This window comes from Heteronotia binoei, chromosome 5 (assembly GCF_032191835.1).
Source record: "Heteronotia binoei isolate CCM8104 ecotype False Entrance Well chromosome 5, APGP_CSIRO_Hbin_v1, whole genome shotgun sequence".
Lineage (NCBI taxonomy): Eukaryota > Metazoa > Chordata > Lepidosauria > Squamata > Gekkonidae > Heteronotia > Heteronotia binoei.
In genome coordinates this window covers 104,047,814-104,064,250 of record NC_083227.1, presented here as the reverse complement: position 1 = coordinate 104,064,250, position 16,437 = coordinate 104,047,814, and the positions used below count along the sequence as shown (strand labels likewise).

Below are 16,437 nucleotides of genomic sequence, written 5' to 3'. Positions count from 1 at the left end.
CAATTTTTGGTGCACCTCTATTAAATAATGCCTGCTACAGTGTCAGAAATGGGGGGATGATTAGGGTCTACAGTGGTTGGAGCCAGGCCCCTCCCCCATGACTGGCAAAGCCAGGACAAATTAAGCAAAAACAGTAAGAATAACTGAAGGTATGTAAAATATGAGGAATTCTGCAACCTTGGTCAGCGTGCCGACTCACTGCAGGTTCCAAAACTCAGCTTGTCTTCCTGCATTATTTGGCTTGCACAGCTGCTACATTTTAGTGTTAGCATGAAGTGTAGACGGCCCTGGCCATGTGTCTCCCCAGTGTCATTCCTACTAATTGGCAAGTGATGATAGCAAGGGCCGTTCATCTGTTCAGAGGCCTCCCTCTCGCCTGCCCCCCTCCAAGCAAACATCCTTTGACAGCTGCTCCATCAGGACTCTGGCAACAATATGCTGAGGGACATTTTCCTCTCAGAAAGGGCTCTCTATCTCCCATGACCCTTCAGCGAGGGTCGGAGTCAGGCACATTGGGCATGTTTGAAAAGTAAAAGTGTTCTTACGGCCTCGTTGTCCTTGACCAACTTCCCCCATTCCTGTGCCTTTGCCTCATTAAAGAAAAGGAGATTGGAATAGGAGGGGAAAAAACTTTTTGGGGAAAGAGAGCCAAGTGAACACGGATGAGAAGTGTGCTTCAAACAGCAGCATCCTTTCATCTTACCTTTTTATCAGCTTTTTCCCTTTACAAGAGGAATTTATTTTAATCATCAGTGAAATGTTCCAATTTTTTTTAAAAAAAAAACATACACAGGGACGTTGTTAGTGAGATGTATGCTATTTTAACAGCTCAGGGATTACCCTGGAGAAGTAGATGCTGCTGCAAAGGCTTTGTGAACCTGTCTGAGCACAAGCAGCATCTCCAAGGATTAATGAACAACTCTGCAGATATAAAAGAAATTGTTTTTTTTTTTCTTTCTATGAGGCCGCTGCTGAGGGGAGGGGTGCAGAAAGCATGGTGGGGCCAGACAATCAGATAGTACAGATGGGTTTAGGCCCATAGAAATAGTTACTGGGAGGCAGATTTAGCAGAGCTTGAATACTTGGTTTTAGCAATTTTAAAAACAACCCTTCATCTCCCCCCCACCAAAAAAAGCCCCACGAGTTCTAAATTTGCTCAATTCCTCCCCCTCCCCAAAAACCTTCACATTTTCTTTACCATTAAGGTACTTGCAAGATACCAAGGGTTTGATAAGTCTCACCTTCTGTGCTGGTAAATGCACTGGCAGCAAGGGAAGAGACTTGTGTATATATGGCAGAAAGTATACTCATCAAATGTATTTATTTAATTTACTGAAATATGTCTGCCACCTACCATTTCCTTTCTTGGTAAAGGAGATGCAACACAAAATAGCAAAACACAGAAGAAGGCAATCCACAGCAAATCACTAAAAGCCAAGCGGGAGTCATCAGACTAACAATAAAAATTTAAAACTTCCAATCATCACTATTAACCAAAAAGTTAAATGAAATTGTGCCTTACATCCTGAAGGCAATTAAGGCAGATACTTGCCTAATTGCCAATGGAATATCAGCAGGGCTTTTTTTGTAGAAAAAGCCCAGCAGGAACTCATTTGCATATTAGGCCACATACCAGTGATGTCACCCATTCAGTAGGTTACTTTTCAGTATTGACACAGAACAGTGCAGTGCCATCAGCTGCATTTCATGGATGTGTGTTCTCACACAGCCCAATGAGAGTCCTTGTCCCCCCCCCAACAGCTAGAGAGAGCCACATGCAGCGGAGCAGGTAGCGGCAGGTCCAGCTTCTTTGGGGAGGGGGTACTTGTGGGCGACTCCATGTCTCTCGCTCTCTTCACAAGCCTGTTGGAGGCTGGAGGTGGCAGAGAGGATGGAGTGTACAGTCTGGGAGCTCATGGCTGCCTAGTGCCTTCTCTCTGCCAGAGACTTTTTTTTGAGCTGGAGCCCTGGCCAAGCCCGCTGGAACTGCACTCCTATGCATTCCTGCTCAAAATAAAGCCCTGAATATCAAGACATTGGACTGGTGATATTATCCAAAAATCCTGGGAATTTGAACTTGGGTGTCCCACCACATAGGCTGACACTTTATGCTGCTTAACCCAGGATATCTTTCTTCAACTTAGAAAACAAAACTTGATGTTTCTCTCCCTATATTTTGACCACAGAGAACATGTTTGAAAACATACTTCCCGCTAGATAACCCCTTCACGACAGGTGTCCGCAGGTTTCTTTTGACAGTCTCGTCACCTTTTCCTTTAATGCATTCAACCACAGAGGCAGACTCCAGCAATTAAACCTTTTTGCATTTCTTTCATACAAAGAACATCTTCCCTATGTATCTTCTCACCTTGTCTGCTGCATACAGGTTTCCTCAGTTGGTTGTGCTATTTACCAAATTCCCGTGTCATAATATAAGCTGATTCTCTCCTGGGGGTGGGAGATAGGAACAAATGTCTAACTTCAAGATTTATAAATCCTGGATTTTCAGTAACAGATAGAGAATTGTAGACCTGCTCAGCCAGTGATTCTGTTCAGTTTTAATATTGTACATATGCATGTTTTCCTGTAATAATAATGTTCTGGCTGTGGCTAATACAATACAGTTTTAGTATACAAGTAATGAACATGACATACTTCCCACCTTCTATACTGTTTTTAAGAATACTTTTCTTAAGAAATTTTTTTAGTTTTTTTTTACTTCATCAGAACAAGAAAATGTTATTTTATGGGTTTAACCAATAAATATCTTTTAAAAAGGATATTGTTTTTTGATCTGCTTGGCGCCTATGAAGCTAAAGTACCTCAAAACTGTGTCTTGTTTTGCTAAACTACTGGGAAGATGTAATCTAGTGTGTAACTAAGGTGCTCCTTAAACATTCTGCCAGCTGGATGAGTTGCATGACCAACTCTTGCACAGCTGGGAGTTTTAAATGATCCAACTGCCTAGGTCTGCACCATGGAATTAACACTGGAGCTGATTCCACTGCAAAGACCCAGGGACTCAGCCTTCATCCATGCTGGAGAATGTCTAAGGGGCACCCGAGCAGTGTGACAAGGGGATGATCTAGAAAATCACTGCTACTCTTTTGTGTAGTAATACGAAATTTAAACTTGTTAATTTAAACTGTTAAGTTCTAGCAGGAACTCAACTGTGCCATCTTGCACTTGCGTACCATCTTGTTTAAAGTGGGCCGACTTGTCACAGGCATGTATCCTGTCACTCCACTGATCAAAGTTTTGGAGCCTTTTTTCAGTGGAAAAGCCATTTGTTAAGAGGGAAACTCCTTAGGTAGCTGAAACTTCCTCCAGTCTCAGGTGCAGGATACATGCCAATAAATGTGCTATGTCATCATGGCAGAGCTCTGAATCCCAAGTGCTACACTGGTACACTAATGATGCACATCACGGCCCCGTTGCTATGAGACCTTGAGTATGTATAAAGTCATGCAGGCACACCTTTCTTGCTCACCAATGCTGAATTTAAACTGGGCCTGAATTTAAACTCATAGCTCTGAGATGGTAAATGCATACAACAGATGCTGGCAAACACTGCCCACTACTGAAGCTGGACCAGTAGGAAAGTTGATGTAACTAAGGCTATGATCTTGAGCATTTTTGCTGTGAACTAAGTTGAACTGGAGTCCTAACTTCAATAGCCTAGGCTAACCCGATCTCATCGGTTCTTGGAAGCTAAGCAAGGTCAGCCCTGGCTAGTAATTAGATGGGAGAGGGTTGTCATGGAGGCAGGCAATGGCAAAACACCTCTGAACATTTCTTGCCTTGAAATACCTATGAGGTTGCCATAAGACAGTTGTGACTCGACCGCACTTTCCACCACCATGCCGAACTGGAACGGAACTATTTTAAAGCACATATGTATGATTAGTGTGTGTCTCATTCTAAACCAATTTATCATCCATACGTAGGGGTGTTGAAGTAAGAACAGTATATTGAGCACCACCCAAATCTATGATAATGACCTGTTCACATGACCCTTTTGAGACAAACAGGATCAGAGACAGGTTTTGTTCATTTGCTTTGTCTCAGCAAACTAGCTGGCGATGCTCAAATAATGGTCTGCATTTTGCTGCACAGCACTTTGAGGTCAGGATAGTTGACTCTGCAAACTTTTTGTTCTTTGGGATTAGAGGAGTTAATCAGAGTGACAGTGACTTCTGACTTTATACAGTTAAAAAGGTCACAAACTTGAGGCTGTATTGTTTTCTGGCCAGCTTGCAAAGCAATGCATGGAGCGCTCACAGCATCCGCATTACACTGTGCATCCTCCCATGAAATATCAGCCAGCAAGAAAATGTCATCACAAAGGGTGAGCAAAAGGGCACAGGGTCAGGTTATATTTCTGTGAAAACATCTGCCCTATATTTCATACCATTCTTTCTACAGCACAGGGATAATAACACTCTGCTGTGGTGTTAAGCACTGACTCAAAGATCAAAGGGTCATATCCTCACTGAATTGGAGCACATCTGATCAAACCTCTTCTGTCAGGGACTCTCAGGGCGAGCAAAATAAGATTCCCCCTATCAGACCCAGCCTGGGGTGACTTAATGTGCAGAAGGCTCACCTACTGACACCTCATGTGGAGACAACTGCCACCACATTGCCACATACCTTACAAAAATGGTAGATCAAGATACCTAGTATAATCAGGAAGTGAACTGCTACAAAGTGTCTGTATACCTTCTTTTTCTTTCTTTTGGCTATCAAGTCACAGCCAACTTACAGCCACCCTGGGTGGTTTCAAGGCAAGAGAGGTGGTTTGCCATTGCCTGCTTCTGCATAACAACCCTAGACTTCCTTGGTGATCTCCCATCGAAGTACTAACCATGGCAACCCCTGCTTAGCTTCTGAGATATGAAGATATCAGACTGGCCTTGGCTATCTAGGGCAGGGCATACCTTCATTAGAGTACTGAGCATTTCATGCCTCACCATTTCATAAATCTTATTCAGAACCAACTGTGTTGAGATATATGTGGGTTTAGGACAGAGTTTCTGAATCTCCCCCCAGCAAAAAGTCATTAAAATACTTAAGAAAAATGCCCCCCCCCAAAAAAAAATAAACCAACCAAAGTCAAGCATATCAGAAAACAGAACACCACAAAATGAACTCTAACTATATTGCTTTAGAGATGGTCAATGTGAGAATCAAAACCAATATGTTTAAATCTACAGCATTTTCCCTTACAAAAAAACGGAGTTCTTTTCCAGTTACATAAGACTTCCATCCATAGCCAGAGGGGCTAAAATGTGCAAAAAAGCACAGGCAAAAAAAAGTGTGTGTGTGTGGGGGAAGCTACAGGTTAGACAGTTTCATGGAATATAATGATCTCATAAGACCATGTGATTTAGAACAAATCTGGAAATATTTTGATTTTACACTTCATATTTGACAAAAGCTTACATATGAATCATTGTGATGAGGAAGGGGGAAAGCCACTTTTCCAACAGAGAATGATTAACACTTAGCTATGAATGTCTGGAGAAGTTGTTTGGCCTACAACAGACTTAAACAGATGTAAAATTTATAAGAACACACAGGGATCCAAAGAAGGGCTGATTCTGTTTCACTGAAAGAATTATATTACAATATGGCACTATGGTCACACTGTATTCAAAAGGTTACATTATGATATGGCACCATGGCCATACTATATTCAAAAATATCAAAATCAAAGAATAAGCTTATATATTTTCCTCTATGCTTTCACACAGGCAATAAGGTAATATAGGTATGGTAAACCGGTGACTTTGATTTAATTAATTTTTTTAAGCAACTGGATTTTAGAGTTTCAGATTCTTTCTTGGGGCAGGAAGAAATCTAACTCCCTTTGGATTGTGCACTGCATGATTAAAAGATGAGCATTTATCATTGCAATCATCCTAATTTGCTTGTTTGACAAACATATGTGAAAAGAAGTTTGAATGCTTCTGACTACATTAATCACAAAACATTTCCAGTATACCCCTAACTGGACAGGAGCAGAGAAGTGAATGCCTCAATGGAAAGCTCTTTTGGTTGTATGACCAGCATGCCTTTGTTGCCTTTATGGATATACAGAGTAACAGCAAGCCAAATCTTAGATGGATATGAGGAGTCAAAGCAAAGGCACACCTGCTTGATGTGTGGCAGTAAGACCCTGAAGCCCTGCAGCTATCGAGGCATTCAGGTGAGCTCTGAATTCACACATCTGCTGAAGTCTACAAAAGCAGACATCACAATGAACCCGTTAATCTCTGAAGTGCTACAGCCCTTCAGTGTTAGAATAAGATACCATTTTTACCAGGCTAACATGTCATGATGTGCTTGAAATTACAGACATTTCTGTTACTGCAACATGCATTCTGGTACTAGTTGCAGGCCATCCAGGGTGCTATTGCTAGGGTTATCTTTTGTCTCAACCGAATTAATGAAAATAGAGTGTCTACTAATTAAGAAGTGTTCCTTTATGTCCTTGGTATTAACAGTCTAGAGGGCAGTATTCCCCACTGTGTGCAGTCTGGATTTGCCTTTAACGTTGATGTTCCTCCTTCTCAGCTTTCTGGTGCCATCACTTAGCACCTCTGACTCTGATTAAGACAGCATGGATATCCATGACATTTGTGCCTGTCAGGCCTGTCATCAGAAGGTGACACCCACTTTGGAATCTGGTGAAGAAGGTGTATGAATCATTGTTGGTCAAAAAAGCCTCCACGTTGAAACCTTCCTGCTCAGCCATGCCCACCAGCTCCTGGCTAGAGAAGGCTCCAGCTGCCTCTGTTGGCCCATCCTGCCCATCGGTGCCTCCACTCAAGAACACAGCTTCGTATTTCTCAAGGGAGGCACCATCCCCAGATGCCTTTGCCCTATGCAGTTCTAAGGCCACTCGCAGAGCCAGTTCTTGGTTCCTCCCACCTTTCCCAGTTCCTTGAAGCTGCACTGTGGTCTCCCCACCTGCCAGGAAGCAAACAGGCCTTTCTGCTTGGGATCCTTGCAAAAGATTTAAAATGTCCATGAGATCCAAGCCTGGAATCTCCAACTCTGCTGCAAGAGTTGAGAGAGCTTCTCCCACCTTGCCCTTTAAACGGCTGTTTCCAGTACCTCTCAAGCAAACAAGCTGAATGAAAAGGCTGTAGAGGCAGGCAACAGTGCTGACCTCCCCGCACACTGCATCGCTCAGAACCACAGTCAGGTAGCCCAGATTCTCTGCTTGGCGTTTGGCCTCCTCTAAAGCGAGTCTGTTAGAGCCAATGATGATGTTGTGGACGTGGGCAAAGTCTCTAGGAGGGTCATGCTCTGGGCCCGGACTGGAGAGTACTGTTCGCACCGACTCTGGAACGATGCTAGTCAGATTGTATTTGGCGAGGATCTGAAAGCAATCCTGGATACTGCGAGGACTAGCAACAGTGGGTCCGCTGGCTATAAGGTCCACAGGATCCCCAGCGATATCGGAGAGGATGAGGCTCAAAACCTAGAAGCAAAGGAGGCAGTTGATGGAGTGCAAGGATTTGCCATGAATGTTCCAACAGTGCCTGTCTGGAATCCATGCCTTAACTGCAACTGAGGGCAAGCCCTCCTCTGTGCGTTAATCACCCAATCAAGTGATGAGTTGTGTTTGTGGAAAAGCCATTACAGATCAAACACCACAGAATGTACTTTCCCCATCAGCTCAGAAATGACTATTTCAATGGAGGAAGCATTTTCAGCTGAGAATGATGGAGGAGGCTTGCAATCCTAATCAGCATTACTAGGGAGCAAGTCAATTTGAACTCTGTGGGATTGACTTCTAGGGGAAAAAATGCTCAGGATCATGCTGCGAGTGATGTATATGCAAATGTGAATCAGCATGAACAGAATCATTTGAAAATGGGGGGGACATGTTTTAAGTATGTGAAAAGGTTCTCAATCAGCATTCTCGGTTGGGCAGGGGTAGGTACCCAGGTATTTTAAGCAACCCAGGTGCCAAGTGTGCCTTGGCTGTGTGTCTGCTGTAGGAAACACTGGGCAGACCCAGCCACTGTGCTTGCTATAGAGTGTGGACACCCTTTCAGTCCTTTTGCTGCTTCTCTGACAGAACTGGTCCCCACCCCTTTTCTTTTTGCTAAATTATAAATGCAGACTTATGAAAAAGCAAATCAAAAGAATTACAATTACACACATTCACATCCATCATGGTACAACTATGCAAACCATGGAAAATGTGAATTAAGTAACATTCTGTATACACTGCATTTACGTAATTTGTTCCTTCTGCATAAATTGGGGGGGGGGGGTTAATGCATAATGTTTGGATTTTAAAGCACTGAATTTCAGCTTCTTTGGCTAAAACTGTAAGTTCAGTTAGCAGACTAGATTCTATTGCTTTTGAAGTTTTGAAACTGCGGCTTCTGGGCCCTCATGGTTATGCAGTGGTAGTCTGAAAACAGGCAGAAATGTCTGCTAAGAGGTTCAGAGGGAAAGAGTTAGCTCCTGCAGATTTACAGACTGTCATGCTTCTGCACTCTGAATGACTCCCCAATGTCCACCCTGCCTTCCTTTTCCCTACATGATCCAAGCTGTCTCATATTTCTGTCCTTGCAGAAGTACGAAAAAGGTAATCACATTGTGTAAGAACTCGCCATCAGAATAATACTCTGTCTTTCTCATTTTGCATAATTCATTCCGGATGCACTGTTTTGGATTTCCATGGAACATGCTGTGCACAGCGCACCTGCTGCAATCTGGAGGTGGAAAACCTGATGGCAGAGCTGCATAGCGGTCAGCTGGTCTTTCAGGGCAAAAATGCTTGACTGCCCAATGCATCCCACCATCTCTTATAGTTTTGCAGTCACTGACACTGATAAGGGCTGGAAGCGCCCAGCCCTCTTACATCCACCACCGTCTATTTCTACCCTCCTCCCCCAATAGAGATGAAGAGAGAAACTTTCAAACATACACAGAAGTCATGATTAAATATTCACACCCACCTGTGCTGGAAAGGCAGCCCGTGCCAGCCCCCCACCTTTTAACAAAGACAGTGCTTTCCGAATGGTGTTAAGCTCTTGAATGGTGGCTCCCTTGGAAGCAAGGAGCTTGGTAACAGTCTCCTTTTCTTCAAGGGTGACTGGTTGGACAGGTGCAGGCAAAAGTGCAGATCCCCCTCCTAAAACACAGAAGAAAGTCACAGCTAGGACATTTTTACATGGTTGGGCTGCTCCTTACAACCCAGCGAAAAGCCATTCACAAGCAGGAGAACAGGTACCAGAGAGAGATTTTGCAGCCATCATTTCCCTCTTCCTTTCCCCTATGAACAGAAGCAGTTTTTTGTTCTCGGTTAAAAAACTATATACACAGTTTATTGGAATGACTGCCAGCAGTGCTTTCATTCCCCCACCTCACCAAGTCACAGCTGACTTATGGTGACACAGTGGTGTTTTCAAGAGACATTCAGAGGTGGTTTGCTATTTCCTGCCTCCATGTCATGACCCTTGTATTCCTCAGAGGCCTCCCATCCAAATAATAACCAGGGCAAACCCTGCTTAGTTTCCATGATCTGGCCTGCTGAGGCTGTCCAGGTCAGGGAATGCTTTCATACCTAGAAGTTAAAACCGAGTGTCGTAAGTGAAGCCCATCCAAGTGTCATAAGTGAATGCATTACTGATACTCAATGGCAGTGACTCAGGGCAGACCTGGGATTGTAAACATTGCTAACACAAGCAACTTGCAAAGAATCCAGGTCTTCCAAGTGTGTTGAAAGAGAGTAGTTATGCATCAATGTCACAGCCAAACTAGAAGCAGTACTTCTCCTGGACTTGCCCTCACTATAGCAGGTGGCTGTGGCCTCAGCCCTGACCTTTGGGCTGCCAGCCACTCTTATGGCTGCCCCAACTTCATGAAGGTCAACACTACCTGGCCAGGTGATGCTTAGCTCCTCCACATCCCTAAACAGCCCTTTTAAGGAGGGGCCAAAAGCAGCCATGGCTGGACCAGGCCAGCTGGACTGTCAGGCAAACTAGGAACAGGCATGACAAATCAGGATGGGCTGTTGAACATGTGCAAGATCAAGCCTGGTCCATATAAATGACCAAATGTCAGGCCAGGAAGGAGGCTCTGGCTGTGTAGGAGAGACTTGGGAAGAAAGGAGGAGCAATGAGGTGCAGTTAACCTACTTCTCCTTTCTGCATTCGAGGCCTCTGCTGACCCTGGGGTCTTGGCTAGAACCACAGTGCCAGACTAAGTAGTCATGGACACCTGGATTCCCACACTGCCTAATTTGTATCAGGATCATGATACTGGGGAAAGAAGGGTTAAATTCTCCCCCCCCCCCCCCCACATACACACTCTCCTTTTCTATGATTGGATCCAGTGCCCCGGACTACTATTAGACCCGGTGAAGTAAAAAACACTAATACCTTCTCTTTACTTATTTATTATTATTATTTATTATTAATTACTTTAATTTTCTATCCCGTCATCCCCGCAAGTGGGCTCAGGGCAGCTAATAGTCAGTTCGAAACAATTCAAAATACAACAACAACAATTAAAATACATAAAATATGTTTCATAGTGCTGTTCCAAACTTCAATAGGCGGGATCCCTCCCTCCTTCCTCTCTCTGTTGCTTAGCTGGAGGTCCACAGCACCAGTGTCAACAGGGGCAAGGGAAGAGTTGAATCCCATCCTGTCCAGTTCCACACACTCCAATCAAAATTAGCCCCCTTATAGTTGCTCATCAAAACTGTCTACACATCATGGGACATGAATACAGGTCCTCAGATAATGGTTTTAGCAACTCAACAAACAGGAACTATCCAAAGGGCTAGCCATAGTAAATCAAAACTTACAAATTATCTGTGAAAGATATCTATGTGGTCCAGGTGAAAATATGATTGGAAAAAGTAAGAACTGTGTTTAGCACTGAGAAACAGATGCAGATGGCAGATTGATGCAGTTTACAGTGAAATATGAGACCAAGAAAAACCTTCAGCCTGGACCAAAGCGGAAAGTATGGGGGCAAGGTATCTACCATGTACAGCAATACCAGGAAAAAGGGAGAGTTTTGACACTCCCAGAGGACAAAACATAATGGGTTATTTGAGAGACTACCTTTCGAGGAGGACTAATTCTGGATAGCCTGATTTGCTGTTTTTCTGCAGATTGAAAAGGTTTATCTGCCCAGTGAATCATTGTTCACTGTTGCTCATCCCTATGGGCATCTTATGGGGAGGGGGGGGGGACAAGGCAAAGGTCAAGGAATACTGTAAAGGTCTAGAGGTGATGCAAAAAGATTTGGGAAAATGGGGACAAGGAAAGCCCCTATAATGATCAGGCTTGTTTTAGAGATGAACTGAAGACTGCCACAGTATCATAAATGAGTAAGTAGGCTTTGGCTCTGAGGGTGAGGAAAGGGATGATGAAGTTCCACATTAAGAGACTGAACTTAATAGGAAGACCTGAATATTGCTTAATCAAAGATGGCACAGATGTGTTTGAGCATACTTGTGTACTAAATAAGTGGAGGACAACACAAATAGACTGGTAGATGGTGAGGATGGTGGATGGTGAGAGTTTCTTCCCCATCTCCAGTCCCCTAAAGCAGGGGTCCCCAACCCCCGGGCTGTGGACCAGTACTGGGCCTGTTAGCAACCAGGCCACAGAGTGAGGCAGAGGCACCACACTGCCCCTTTCACCCATCCAGGTGGATGAAAGAGGCAGCGCAGCCTCGCTCCAAGCACTACCTCTTTCACTTGCCTAGGTCCCGGGCGGGCGGAAGAGGCAGCACAGCCTCTTTCCCCACTGCCTTTAAACTGGTTGCTCAGCTGACTGGGGAATGTCAGTTTAGTGCTTTTTGCAGCCCAGAGGGAATTGATGTGGTGATGGTATATAGAGAAGCAAATTTAGGTGACGAGGATACTGAGGCTGGAGGCATGCAGGGGAGGGGGAGAGTTCTTTTGGAGGCTTAGGGAGGAACTGGGGGCTTCCAAGTGTGCTTAAAGTTAGGGCAGAGAACTGGAGGCAAAGGCAGTGCTGGTGAAAAATTTGACAGGTAAGGAATTAAAGAATGGCACAAGAGGACTGGGTGACAAAGGGTATAATTTTGAAAGTTACCACTGATCCTCCCACTTTCTCACACATCAAACCCAGTGACTTTTCTATGATAAATGGTGGTTTGTTAGATGGGGAGGCTGACACTCCAATTCATCTGAGCTTGCTGCTCCTATACTGGAGAAAACAGGACAGCTCCAGGGGGGGAGAGAAAAAGAGAGGAAGGATTTGCAGTCTTCATTGTTTTATTGACCTCATTCATAATGAGAAGCACTTTTTTAAAAAAAGAAAGCACTAGCACTCCAAGCTAAATATAGAAACAGAGAACTGAACTGCAGCTAAAAGCTTATGGCAAGTGACATGGAGGGATGGGAAAGAGAGGGTCAACAAAGGAAAGAGAAAATAGCTCAAGCAACAGGGTACATGTGGAGCCTGGGCAATGGATGTCTGATCACAACTAACAGGATGAGATGTGATCAAGAGAGTTATGAAAAGGGGAGAGGGCAACTCTGCAGCACAGTATGAATTCCAACAGCACCATTAAAGGATAAACACTCTGAGATTTGAGAACAACATCTTCAAAACATGTCAAACCCAAAGCAAATGAAAAACGCATGACTTTTCATCAATCACTAGGGATATGGCCAGCAGAGGGATTTTTTTTTAAAATGGGAGTTTTGCAAATGGCTTCTTAAAAAAAAGAACAGGCAGTGGCAGGATTTTAAGGGTCTTCAAGTCTTTGTAGATGGAAAGAACTAAAAGGCAAGAGAAAGCTCAAGGACATTGCCACCAAACAGCACTTTCAGTAGCTGAACATAGCTATGGAGATTGGGAGTTGTGTTATCAATCCTAAACCTATCAGCTAGATGGCATTGTACCACACAGATCTTCAGTGGCTCAGCACCCTATGTGAAGTAAGTGGGAAAGGTCATCCTATACAGCTACATGCTGGTCATGGTCTCTGGGCAACATTACTGCAACATAATCAGGCATGTGGAATTGTCCCCATTTATATAAAAGGCATTTTGAATGTTACATAGGCCAACTGCCCCTAGTTCCTGTCCCAGATGCAACCCCTCTTCATCCATTTATGTACCATATAATGCTGCTCCTAGCAACAATTATGGTCCTTACTGGCAAACTAGTTTGAAAAAAGGCTACTCTGCCAGCACACCGCCATGCATTGCCTTTCTTTGCCTCCACAGGTATGAAACTGCTTCACATAAGTAGGTTAACATTGTCATCTGTTATAGCTCTTGTGAGCGGCCACTGTGCTTTTTGCATAGAAATGTGACAAACGTTGCCTCCTACTTTTCCTGCTATTTTAGCCTCCAATTTTCACATTATTTTCCATCTGTGAAGAAATATAACTGCTGAGTGAAGCATCACGTCATGGATCTGATGAAATGGGCTTCAGCTCAAGCTGCATTAAATTAAGGTGCCATAAGAATTTTGCTATAATTGAGTAAGACATCTACCCAATTTGAAATTGTGAAAATGTGTCTCATCATTACATAACCAAATCAAGAAAATACAGAACATCCTGTTCAGTTGCTTCACATCCTAATCAGAGCAAATGTTAGATACAATGGGGCTAGTTTCTCTAGCCCTACTGTACCTAACATCTAATTCATCCCCAGCCCTTTGCTTTTATGATTTTTCTGAGTCAGTGCTGCCACCTCCCGGACAAAGCTTGTCTTGCTGCTTCCAGACACATGCGAGCCTTTTGAGAAACAAAAGCAAAAGCACTGCTTTGTGAGGCTTGAGGAAATGACCACATCAGAATAACAATCTAACCTGGAGATTAACTTTCTCCAGTAGAACACGGCACGTGATCCCGAAAGACTCTACAAACCCTAATGTTACCAGCCGTGAAAACCTGAAATCTTTGATAACCTGGAGATTATTTATGATGTGGGATCACAAACTACTTCGCAAGAAAAAATGAGACAAGAAAACATGAGTGAGAGACAGAAAAGAGGAAAATGTTAATAAATAGCAAAGACACAATTGGCAAAACGACATGTCTCATGAGGATGGTGTGGAATTGTTTTCTGTGGCCCCAGAAGGCAGGACTAGAACCAATGGGTTCAAATTAAATCAGAAGAGTTTCCGGCTCAACATTAGGAAGAACTTCTTGACAGTTAGAGCAGTCTGAACCCATTGGTTCTAGAAAGCCAGTTTGGTGTAATGGTTAACTGTGTGGACTCTTATCTGGGAGAACCGGGTTTGATTTCCCACTCCTCCACTTGCACCTGCTGGAATGGCCTTGGGTAAGCCATAGCTATCACAGGAGTTGTCCTTGAAAGGGCAGCTGCTGTAAAAAGCTCTCTCAGCCTCACCTACCTCACAGGGTGTCTGTTGGGGGTGGGGAAAGTAGAAGAGATTGTGACCGCTCTGAGACTCTGAGATTCAGAGTATAGGGTGCGATATAAATCCAATATCATCTTCCTCAGTGGAACAGGCTTCCTTGGGAGGTGGTGGGCTCTCTTTCCTTGGAGGTTTTTAAACAGAGGCTAGATGACCATGTGACAGCAATGTGGATCCTGTGCATTTAGGGGAAGGTATTTGTGAATTTCCTGCATTGTATGAGGGGGGGGGAGGGGAAGAGGGGTTGGACTAGATGACCCTGGAGGTCCCTTCTAACTCTATTATTATATGATTCTATGTCAGAACTTGAAATCTATGTTAGTGAGGTCAGTGAAGTGCTCAGTGTTAGAAATATTTAAAGTAAGTGTTCCCAATTATAATACTGTCACGTCCCAGCTCCCGTTGGCATCCCCTGTTGCTGCACCTTCCCAGGAGACCTCCTCTGAAAGTAGCCAGAGAATAGGAGAGGCCAGGTTTCAGTCACCCTCCTGACTTTCTCCCTGGCTGGGTTCTGCTTCACAGTGTCCCTCTCTCTGGACTTCAGCAGCTTCCAACACAAGAACTCCTCCTTGTTCTTGTGCTCAGGCTGCCCTTTATACACCTGCCAGCTTCCCTAGCCCTCCCACCATTGGCTCCTTTGCTTTGCCCCTCCTTCCTTTATATATAAAGATGCCTAGCCAGAGCCCTGGATGCAGCTGTGCTCATAGGGCCTGCTCTGGGCTGACAGGGCGGTTCCCTCTGCTATGCAGTTCAGAAGACACCAGCTTGCTCCACATTGGGACTGAGGCACCCATGTTGGGTGAAGCTGAGCTCTCACCCAGGAGTAGGGCACTGCTCTGCCCAAGCAAGGGGCCTGTCCCCATTGGCCACTCAAGTTGGCTCTGGCTCTGATTCTTCAATGGGCAACTGCCTCTTCTTTGGCTGTTTGAACATTGCCATGGGCCTTTGGCTTATTTGCCTGTTCACCTCCCTCTTTGGTGGGTGCTTGGGGTGTGGAGGCACTTGTTTGCGGGCTGCTTGGCTTGCCTGAGGGGGGGGGGGTTGTTGCGCGTGTCCTGGTTGGGAGTGACTGGGACAAATACTTTTTCACAAGAATATCAGTAAAATGTTGTGCTAGATCAGACCAGAAATGGAAATAGTTCAAGAACCAGTTTCTCACTGCAGCCAGTCAGATGACTTGATCTCACACTAGGAATCCAGAAAGGCAGCTTCTTCTGAGATGGATGAGCAACAAGAACTGAGAATAGGTGACACATGCGCTACCTGCATCACCAATGATGTCATGTTGAGAGCCAGTGGACAGGAGAGCAAAAGCCACATCTCAGATAGCAGGCCACTGCCTATTAGAAGAGCACATTCTAAAACACACGCTGTGAAGCTGCCACCAGCATTAGAGTCGCATTGGGAACTACTCTGAGCCACTTTATGCTCCAGTTCAGCTTTCTCTGAAACAGACAACATGACCTAGTTTGCCCAGCACGTTTATGGAGGAGTTTCTTGTATGCACAAAGAAAAGGAAAATAGAAACCAGGCTGGAAAGGGAGGAAATGGGAAAGAAGGATTTTGAGAAGGCAAACAGAAGGAAAGAAAGCTGGACCTCTGGCAAAATTCATCCTCATTCTCAAATCCCAGACATTTACCCGAGATCAGCACTAGAAGAAGGTCCTCTGCTGTCAGGCCCTCTGCCAATTCCCGAATGGCACTGGCTGCCTTCAGAGATTCTCTGTCAGGAAGGTTGTGCTGAGCTCCTTCTACGACTTGGATGCAACTCTGGGGTTTCAGCAACATCTCCCTGCAGAGTTTTTTTTTTAAGAAAAGGTGAGCAGGTCTTGAATTTGCCTGAATCCCATGAAGAATGTTCTTAAGAATGAGAGTTCCTCTACTGCTAACCATAGCAGGAGCCAAGTGACCCAATTAGAGCACTGAGCCACATCATCCATGATTTTTTTTTTCAAAACCCAATCTTATTAATCGAGGCACTTCTGCTTATTTTTGTTTTAGTAGAGAAAAATCTAAAACAAAA

The 16,437-nt window shown here is 44.3% G+C and overlaps 1 protein-coding gene across 1 annotated transcript in view; it reads right to left on the bottom strand.

Annotated features, from left to right (window-relative positions):
• Positions 1-5,606: 5,606 nt before the first annotated feature.
• The window catches only part of GLYCTK (glycerate kinase), a 28,198-nt gene continuing 17,367 nt past the window's right edge, over positions 5,607-16,437 (bottom strand). Inside the window, exons 6-8 of the mRNA XM_060239970.1 lie at positions 16,055-16,206; positions 8,988-9,163; positions 5,607-7,492 (exon numbers count right to left, since the gene is read on the bottom strand). Of these exons, the coding sequence (XP_060095953.1) occupies positions 6,593-7,492; positions 8,988-9,163; positions 16,055-16,206 (1,228 nt within the window). The 3' untranslated portion in view covers positions 5,607-6,592. The remainder of the gene's footprint in view (positions 7,493-8,987; positions 9,164-16,054; positions 16,207-16,437) is intronic.